General features: G+C 41.7%; 1 protein-coding gene across 1 annotated transcript; it reads left to right on the top strand.

The window, feature by feature from the left end:
• Nucleotides 1–743: 743 nt before the first annotated feature.
• LOC108602310 (homeobox protein HMX3) lies at nucleotides 744–4,669 on the top strand. The gene is made up of 2 exons (XM_017990393.1): nucleotides 744–1,996; nucleotides 3,719–4,669. The coding sequence occupies exons 1-2, from the start codon at nucleotides 949–951 to the stop codon at nucleotides 4,183–4,185; spliced, it is 1,515 nt and encodes a 504-aa protein (XP_017845882.1). The 5' UTR covers nucleotides 744–948; the 3' UTR covers nucleotides 4,186–4,669.
• The last annotated feature ends 5,473 nt before the right edge of the window (nucleotides 4,670–10,142 follow it).

Below are 10,142 nucleotides of genomic sequence, written 5' to 3' on the forward strand. Positions count from 1 at the left end.
TAGTGCGGAGCTGGAGGCTCGTCTTAACAATCGTACGGGGTCTGAAAGCGTCATTAGCGCGCATGAGAGATGTGAGCAAGAGCAAGAGAGAGAGAGAGCGCAAATGGGCGAGGGTGAGAGGTGGGGCGCAGTCGCGTCGCTGCCGAAGTTTGTGAAAAGTTTAGCTGAGACTGAAATACTAAATACAGTCTCGTTACAAACTGAGAAGCGTTTTTCTTATTTTAACGCTAACGCGCTCGCTCGCTCACACACACTCTCGCGCTCTCTCGCTTGCGCAGCAGGCGCGTGATGAACGCCATAATTACCGTTACGTATACGCCACCATTGCTATTTTTTGTAGCCACTGCTTTCCGGCCCGCCGATTGGTTGGCGTACAAGCGAGCGCAACAGCTGTCGCCAGTTCGCTCTAGCGCAAGCAACAGAAACCGGTTTGGCTCTCAGTGCTGAGCAGAGAGCGCGTCAGCGTTGTTGTTGTTATGATTTGATTGCCGAGTTGAACCACCGACAAACGAGACACGACGCTACGCGATGCGATGCGACGCGACGAGAGAGCGCGCAAATGAGAGAGAGCAAGCGAGAGCGCTTGAGTGTGTGTGTGTGAGTGTGAGCGACGACGCGGCGCGGGCAGCAAAAGAACTGAAGAAATATCGACGTGTCTAGTTAGCAAACCAATCTTCAATCTAGTTTGAACAGTTGACTGTGAAACGTCGAGTTGAGAGGTCCACCTATTGGATCAGCGTCGTTGTTAGCAAACACACATACACACACACACACACTGACACACGTATATATAACTGTTTGAACGCAACATATGTTTAATTATTAACAAGAGACGAGGAGCCGAGACTCTTGACATTGAATTTGAAGTATCAAAGTGAAGTGTTTAGTTCCATTTAGTTAAACGCGTGTGCTGCTCTAAAAATAAATCAAAGCGTCTATAGTGCATAAATGCTCTGTCCGCCCACAATGCGTCCGGCCAGTCCTGCCGAATCCGAAATCTCCGTCGGCGGTGCGCCCAGCCCGCTGCCGGCTCAACATCAACATCAACTTCAACAACATCACCAGCTGCATGCCTCGCGTGGATCGAGCATGGAGCTGCTGCAGCAGCAGCAGCAACTGCTGATGCAACAACATGCGGCAGCTGCTGCTGCAGCCGCAGCCGCTCATTTGACACGCAGCGCCGTCGGCTCGCTGCCGGAGGATTACTTTCAGCCGCTGAAGCGTCTGCGCATGTCCAGCTCCTCATCGGAGCCCAGGGAACAAACGCCCAGTCCACCACCAGCACCAGCACCACCCGCGCCGCAAACCAACACCAAGAGCGCCATTGAAGGCGTCAAAAGCTTTTCCATTGCCGACATTTTGGGACACTCGGAGAAGCAGCGCGCTGCCTCCAGCTCGCCACCAGCAGCGGGCACCACACTGCTGGCGCCACCTGCTGCGCCACGTCCCAGCGTCCAACGCAGTGAGCCACTGCCGCTGGAAGTGCATCCCGCTGCAGCGGCCATGCTGCTGCCTGGCGCACAAATTGTGCGTCCCTGGGATCATTTGCTGGGCCCCATGCCCGTGCGTCCGTTTATACCCTCGGCGCTGCTGCACTACGAGCAGCGCTTGGCGCTCGACTATCATCGCCAGCTGCAGGAGCATTTCAATGCGCAGGCTCAGCTGCTGCGCCACATGGGCATGGACATTATACCCTCGGAGAGCGGCTCGGATCGTTCCAGCTCCGCTGCGAGCGACTGTTGCTCACCGGAAATTGCGCGTGATTCAGCTGCAGCTGCTGCCGCCGCCGCTGCTGCTGCTGCAGTGCGTCATAGCCACAGTCCACAGCATGAGCGCGAGCGTGAGCGTCGCAGCTCTGCAGGCTCCGCCAATGCTGCAAGTCCTGCCTCGGGCGCTGCTGCTGCTGCTGCTGCGGCTGAGGCCAAGGCCAAGGCAAATGGCACGCCACTGGATGCGCTTTTCCAAATGACCACCAAGGACTTTGACGAGTCGCAAGGTAAGCAATAAATTTAGCTAAATTACGATCATGTCTTATCAATAATTAGCATATGCATAAGAATTGACAAATGTCTCAATTCCAAATGCGCACTTAAAATTCAGTTCAGTGGTGTGGGGGGTTATACTAATTAATATAATAAAGAATGCATTAATATTGTAGCAATTTAGTATATTCGATTGAAATGTATATTTTATACATTTAATTGCAATCCGCAGTCCCCGCCGCCCGCCGCTTTGTTTGGCTGCTATGCAAATTTTCAAATGCCTCAATGTCAATTTTCAGTTTTGTTTTTAATTTCAATTAATTGGCAGCCAAAGCAAAAAAGCAGCAACAATGAATAATAAAATAAATGCTGAGCGCTATAAATAAAGCAAAGCGAAGCAGCAGCACCAGCAGCTTCAGTTAAGTCTAAACGCCACAGCAGCAGCCAGCCAAACTGTCAATGTAATTAACGTTAAAAGTTTTTGTTGTTGTTGCCAATTCGTGTCGATTCTGCAGCGATTAGCAACAATTAGACAAGCGCACATACAACTTGTGGACTTATGTGCATTAACTAATTGAGTTGAGCTACCAAATGCGAAGCTTAATAGCTGACAAATGTGACAAATGTCAAACTGCAGTCGTCAGTCAGTTTAAAGATACATTTGGTCATTAGACGCGACGCAACTCGAGTATGTGTTAACTCAAATGCATATTTATGAAATAATCAACAAAAATATTGTATAACGAAATATTTACGACTGGCTGCACACATTTGTTTGTCATCGTTGAAAATGCATAATGATAAAAATAAAAACATTAAACTGACTGAGAGTAGCAACAAGATAACTTAAGCGACAAACTGCATTTTAAAAAATTGAATTTGCCAGACAGTCTGACGTCCTTTTTATAGCAATTCCTGGAATTAGGAATTAAAACATTAGTGCAACTAACTGTGGCTGCTTTCACTAGAATTGCTCGAATTACAGTCAAAACATATTTTCACATATTGCTGGGAGTTGTTTCCAAGTACAACAAGCAACACCCATACAAACAAAAGAGAGAGTGTAGAAATTTATGCTGTAAGTGGACACCTGACAACGAAACATCCCAAAAGGATGCAAGTGGCTCGAGATAACTCAAGGGAAATTACTTAATGAGTGCGCTGCTGATAAGTTGCTATGCATGTGTGTGTGTGTGTGTGTGCACACTACTTCAAGTGGCTAATGGGTTTTGGGTTACGTAGATCGCGCGCGTAGATAACAACAAATGAGCAAATTAATGCAGTTTGCATTTAAAATATACAAATTTTTAACTAAAAGTCGTCGCAGCGTTTAATTAGTTTTTAATGTTGAGCTAGTTTGTTTGACAAGCAATAGAAATGGGGAACTGGCTATGGGGAATGGGCATTGGGAATGGGGCGTGAAGCAATCAACAAACGCCAACCGGTTCACTTACATATAAATAGCATATTTATATATATTTGCATATATGAATAATATATATATAGTTCGTAGAGAGCGTAGCTTTTTTAGAAATGTTGCAATTGTCTCACTGTCAATAATTATTATAAATCAATCAGCAAACTAGACGCATAGGCGGCGCCCACTGTAGCTGACGCAATCAATCAAGTGTAGCAATTGTTCAACTCGTTTGTTAACTAAGCATAACGTTTTAATTAACACTTATGGTTTTAATTGCAATTAACTAAGCAACCGGTTTACACTTTTAACTTTGCAGATAAATCGCATTTGGATATATTTTCGAATCGCCCGCAGCCCAAGAAGAAGCGCAAATCTCGCACCGCATTCACCAATCATCAGATCTTTGAGCTGGAGAAACGTTTTCTATACCAAAAGTATTTGTCGCCCGCCGATCGCGATGAAATTGCCGCCTCGCTGGGTTTGTCCAATGCGCAGGTCATCACCTGGTTCCAGAATCGTCGCGCCAAGCAGAAACGCGACATTGAGGAGTTGAAGAAGGACTTTGATAGCGTCAAGGTGTTCTCCGCGCACAAATCCTTTCTGGAGAACGTCAATGATTTGAGCATACTGAAGAAGAAGCCCATGCATGAGGCGGATATGGTTGGACTCGCTGCTGCTGCCGCCGCTGCCGGCATGGTGGGCGTGCCTGTGCCAGTTTCCGCTGCTCAGGCGCAGGCGCAGGCTCAGGCGGCGGCACAGGCGCTGGGCACGCCACCCAAATGAGTTTAGAGTCCAGCGCATGTGTCGCATATGCAAAACTGTTGATGATCGGTACAGAAAGCGAGCAAAGTATTGTGGACGACATTGATGATCAAAGCGACTTGCCCAACGAAGCTGCAAGTTGTGTATTTTGTTTAATTTTGACGCCAACTGCAGCAGCGCAGCGCGCGCTCTCTCTCTCTCTCTTTCTCAGTCGAGAGAATTGAGAGATTTGGCATTTAATTTCCAAGACAGAACCCAAGCGAATAGAAAAAAATGGACCAAGGCCAGCGTGAGGCCAAGTTAACGCCGTCTAAGCGGCCCAGTTTGGCCAGCAGCCGTAACTACGAAACGATAATTCGATATCGAATTCGAACTACAAACAACACGAAGAAGAAGAAGAAGAAGAAGCAGAGGCAGAACGGCTCTTTTCAGAGCCAACAAATGCGGCAGCCCAAAGAGCATTGAAAGTTAATCAGAATAAAGTTAAATATGAAAACAAAACACAAACCACTCCAATTAATAAAAGAATAAAATCAACAAATTTAAAACTGTTCGCCAATAAATTTGAGCATATTTAAGCAAACAACAAGCAGCAGTCGTGGTCAGTTGGAAGAACGAGTTGATGTTGCAACTAGCATTTACATGCTTTCTCCCCTCCTCCCCCCCCCCCCCCCTACACACTTTTGAATTTGAATATGAATTTGAAATTCTGCGCAGCGTCGATTTAAATATCGCTGGCTGCTGAAAAGAAATCGTTTTTAATTTTTATTAATGATTATTTACAACCGTTATTCAAAATTTTAAACTAATTAATTATTAATTTAATCACTTGGGCAAAAAAACAAACGAGTTGTTTGGCTACGCTAAATAGCAAAAAAATAAATAAAATGCTGCAAGTGCTTAAAGCTATAAATCGGTGATATAAAACGCTATATGCGCTACAGTAAGTTGGAGCGTTAACTAGTGTAGGGTATCTGCGCTTCGTGTTTGCTTATTAACTTACCAAGTGGAACTGGCTACCGTTTGCGGTAAAGTTCAAAGGCAACAAACGCCGCCGTCGGCGCACACATTTTTCACTGCTCTCTCGCTCTTTCTCTTTCCTGCTCTTAACCTCTGCACCTGAGATCAGCGGCGCTCTGACCTGCGTACTATTCATGCCAAGCCGCCAATAGTTTGTTAATAATTTGAATAATCAAGCTATCAATTCCGCTGCTAATGATGCCCATCGATACTGTAGCTCCAGATTGGAAGTCCAGCGCTACGGCTTTTAATTTGGCGCTTATCACGCCGATGCCGCCGACTCTCTCACAGTTCGTAAACTAGCCGGAAAACCCTTAGGAAAATTATTAATGCATATGCATGAGATCGGCTTTTAGTTAAAGGCAATTTATTTTCATTTTCAAATGTGTGACAATACGACGCATGGACCAAGATAAAATTCGACTGCGACTGGGCGTGATTAATGCGTTTTGAAAGTGATGGGCGAAAGTTGAACTGGAAAACACTTAATTGAAACGAAGCCATTGGCTCGCTTGTGTAAGAGACAAACTTAGAGCGTAAGAGAGTGAGAGAGAGAGGCAAATTACTGGCCATTACCGGTGGCATTTAGTTTTAGTAGCTGAGAAATTTTGCTGCGCAAATTGAGGCAACAAACTGTAACTCTAATTATGGGAAAAATCAACTTCCGTACCGCAGAGTGGCAAACGCCATTTAAACATGGCTATTATACTCGTTGGTTGTTGCCACATGGAAATGCGTAAATGTCCAAACTCATTAATCGAATCAACTTCAAAATGACTAATGAGCAGTACCTCAGCCAATAAAGCACTCGACAGAGCCTAATGAGTGAAACTAAAAACAAACTAACAGTTAATTAACTACGATATCAATATTTTTGTTATATATTGCATACAAGTATTATAGCCAAGCTAATTGTTTTTTTTTATATTACTAAAAATATGTTTTAATTAATGCACAAAATTTCTAAATAGCTTTATTAAAATAAAAGCAACTGCTCTGGCTTTAAAAAATTAAAAATGTTGTCAAACAAATTGGTTTTGATTATGATTATGTTAATGAAGAATTTTGTATCAATAAGCAAATCACGCTTAAGCCCAATCAAAAATGCAAACAAAAGGCCAAGTTTTGAAGGTGGCATAGCTTATAAAATTATTTATGAGATTGCTCTACATTTTATAGGGTTAGAAGCGCCTAAAACCAGACTAAGTTGAATATTATTAAAAAAATATTTAAAAATGGTAACAGATGAAACAAAACTATGCGAGCTATAATATAACTACTACATATTTTTTCAATAACTTTATATAATAACATTCGATAGAAAAGAATACTGAAATTTTGGTTATTATTAAAATAATATTCAAAAAATACTAACAGAAGCTAAAAAACTATATGAGCTATAATAATATACCTCTATATATAATTCGATAATTTAATATAATAATTTTTGATAGAAAAGAACACTGAAATTCTGGTTATTATTGAAAAAAATATTTAAAAAAAATGGTAATAGAAGTTAAAAAACTATACGCGTCTTAATGTTATAACAACTATATCTATTTTCAATAATTTAATATAATAATATTCGATATTTATTGTTGCTACTATTCAAAAATATTTATAAAAACTAAGACAGTACATAAAAAGGGAAAACAGAAATTTTAAAGCTATAAGAGCATTGAATTGTGCTATTTACTATATATATTCGCCAAAAAAGTATTTGCAATTAAATATATTTTTATTATTTAATAATTAAGCTTATAAATCAAGCTGCATGCTTCAATTTTCGTTTCAAATGCTATTTTTATACCAATTTATTTCTATTAAATCAAATTTGTATATAGCAACTGCTTGTAGTTGCTAATGGGCGCCCTTAGTCTCGACCTAAATCAAGTGCCAATGCCCATTTGCTTATGGCAAATTCCAGTTTCCAGTTTTCGACCAAGTGGCGCCGCGTCGCCAAAAAGAAAAAGGGCCCGCGGCGCTTGCCAACTGCCTTTTTGGCCATTTGCTGATTATGATAAATGTAAACAATTCAGCTTGGCATACAAATGCAAACGCAGGACCTACAATTACAAGCGTAGAGTGCAGCAGCGAGAGAGCCAAAACCAGTTAAGAGCGCCAAGCAGCTTCACACACACACACACACACACACACACACACACACACAGATTGAGTGTAAGTATGCGATAGAGATATAAAAACTAAATTGGTAACTCATACTTAATTTGGTGGCGGCAGCTTTGAAGTTGCTTCCCAATTAGCTTACAGCCGACACCTCGAGCGCTTTAATACCGAAAAGGCCGCTGCGGGGCCTGAGACTGTGTGCGGCCCAAAAGGATATGAAAATGGAAATGTGGGGGGGAAATGATGCAGCAGAAAATGGCCAAGCCAAGCGCATTGAAAGCAATTTGTTTCATTCATTCAAGCAGTCAATGATGCGGCGCAATTTGTACATAAATTTTGTGTTTCATGAATGAAAACATATAATAAGTTTGCTAAACAATTGTAAGCAGCAGCAGCAGCAGCGCAGCTAAAACTTAAACTTAACTGTAAATGTAATTTGTATAAAATGCTCATTTAATTTGCTATGCTATGAAAGTATCTGCAAGATACGTACATAACCATTACAGATAAGCGAACCAGTTCGTTGGATCACACAGCAAGCCGCGTGACTTATCAATAAGCATAACCCATAGCCGCTACTATATCTGCAGCAATCTTGAAGCGCCAATTAGTCGAGAACCCACACGTTGTGACCATTTGAGTGGCTTCCAAGCCTGCAGCCCTTTCGCCCGTTTTAATCATATGCGCATATGTTTTATTGTAAATTTGGAATTTGCTTTAATTTGCCCGCAAGCTGCAGGCGGCTCATTCCAATAGACGTTATGGGCAGTTAATTCATTTGATTGCCACAAAATTGTGAAAATCAAAAGTTTCACAGCTACAACTACAAAAGTGTTAATGTCTGTCACTTTAGTCGTTGAACCCGCTGCCCCGCTCATAATCCACACACGCCGCCGCCGCCGCCGCCGCTGCCGCCGCTGCTGCTGACATTAAGCCACATCAGACATTCAACTTCAAACTTCAATTTGCATACAAATTATACACAAAGCACTCAGCAAGACACACACACGCACACACACACACACACACACACATATATATTGAAATATATATCTATAGCTTGACCACAACAAGAAGCCGACACACAATTTTGCCTCAAACGCTACCAAGTGGCAAACGGCTACCGATTTTATTATTGATAATGTTTTGATTTATCACAATGATATACAAATTGCTGCCGATCTCTGTTTGCTGCTGCTGCTGCCGCAGGCAAAGTTCCAGTTTGATTAGCTCCCAACGCTTGCAACACGCAGTGTCATTTCAGTTTCTGTGGCTTGTAATAATTTTGGTTTTGTGGCCAAGTTAATAACATGAAAACATTTTCAACTGCAAGGACTTTATATCAAATTTCGTTGCAGTTTTTGCTGCCTTTGGTTGCAACTGCGGGTCGCAGTCATTTAATTGGCAACGTTTCGGTTTGATTGTTGACAACAACTTCATCAACAGTTGCAGCTGAGCCCTGAGCAACAAAAGGCGACATTAATGCATTGCCAGGCAGCAGCCGCGCCAAGGGGCGTAACAAATTTGTCTACACAATGCCAGAGATGACTTTATTACCAAGTTGACAACACTACTGCTGCCCCTGTTACTGCTCATAACCTCATGCCTCATGCCTCATGCCTCTGCCTATTGTTTACCAATATGAGTGTGAAGAGGCTCTCTGGGATTTGAGTCCTACCAGCTGCGGTGCGCTGTGGTGACAATAAACTCTTCAGCTATTTATGAGTTTTTAATGAACAGCGCCCGAGTCGTGTTGTGCCGCCATTTTGTGCTGACTAATGAAAAGGATATGGATATATGCTTGCCGTTAGTTTTGGCTTATGAATTTGCAGTATTAGAGGCGTGTCGAATCTATGAATGAATTCGTTGTATCTGCTGCATCGAGTGCTTGTCGTTCCTGTTTCTGTGTCGAGCGAGGGGCGCACGCTAATTATGATTGACAGGGCGTGTCGCGTCTGGCTGAGGCGCCCAATTAAGTGCCACTTTGTAATTGATTTCGAATTTAGTTAAATTTGTATGTGTGCAGCTGTGTGTGTGTGTGTTGCGCGTTGCTATGCGCCAACTAAATTGAAACCCACTAAGCAAACAGGAACAACAACACGTTTAAGTCAGTCAAGTGCAGAGGCATTAATCAAGCCACACGGCCATCTTGCCAAACGAAAGGAAACAACAAACACACAACATGAAACTAAACCGAACTAGAAACCAAAACCCAAATGCCAGGCAACGGCATTGAACAGGGCAGAGCAAACAAGCAAAGAATTTGCATATACCCTACCCTTAAAATAAATAAAATAATTATATATCTCCTGACAATCCAGCAGAAAAATGTGGAAAAAAGAAATGTCATATTGATTGTCTTTATATTCTAGCTACTTACTATTTTCAAAATCAATCCAAAGCCCCCTCTCAACTACGCCCCTGTTGTATAAATATGCGCAGATGCTCACAGCTCTGAAATATAATTTTTTAGTATTTTATTTTGTACTTTTATAATAATTTACAATACAATATTTACTAACAAAAAATTGCGGTGGTATAATTTTTTCTATATTTTTAAATATATAAATAAAAACAATAAGAATTATATGGGTTATAGTAAAAAGGATGCGTGGATTAATTCTTCTAGAGATCCTAACTTTCCAAAAGAAATTAAATTTAAAATTATGTTTTTGTTTTTAGATTTGATAAACTTATAGATTGGAAGTGTTAAACAGACCCAACATTCGTTGCAAATAATGAGAAAAAAAATCTAAATCAACTAGTCTACGTATCTAGAGATCCTAACTTGCCAAGTAAAGTATTAATGAGAAAAAATATATATTGAAATC

Source organism: Drosophila busckii, chromosome 3R, assembly GCF_011750605.1.
Source record: "Drosophila busckii strain San Diego stock center, stock number 13000-0081.31 chromosome 3R, ASM1175060v1, whole genome shotgun sequence".
NCBI lineage: Eukaryota > Metazoa > Arthropoda > Insecta > Diptera > Drosophilidae > Drosophila > Drosophila busckii.

Excerpts from the sequence above, each read along its gene's own strand:
- LOC108602310 (XM_017990393.1), top strand. The coding sequence starts at position 949 with ATGCTCTGTCCGCCCACAATGCGTCCGGCCAGTCCTGCCGAATCCGAA. Across the intron at positions 1,997-3,718 it reads GGACTTTGACGAGTCGCAAG|ATAAATCGCATTTGGATATA; the intron begins GTAAGCAATAAA and ends TTAACTTTGCAG.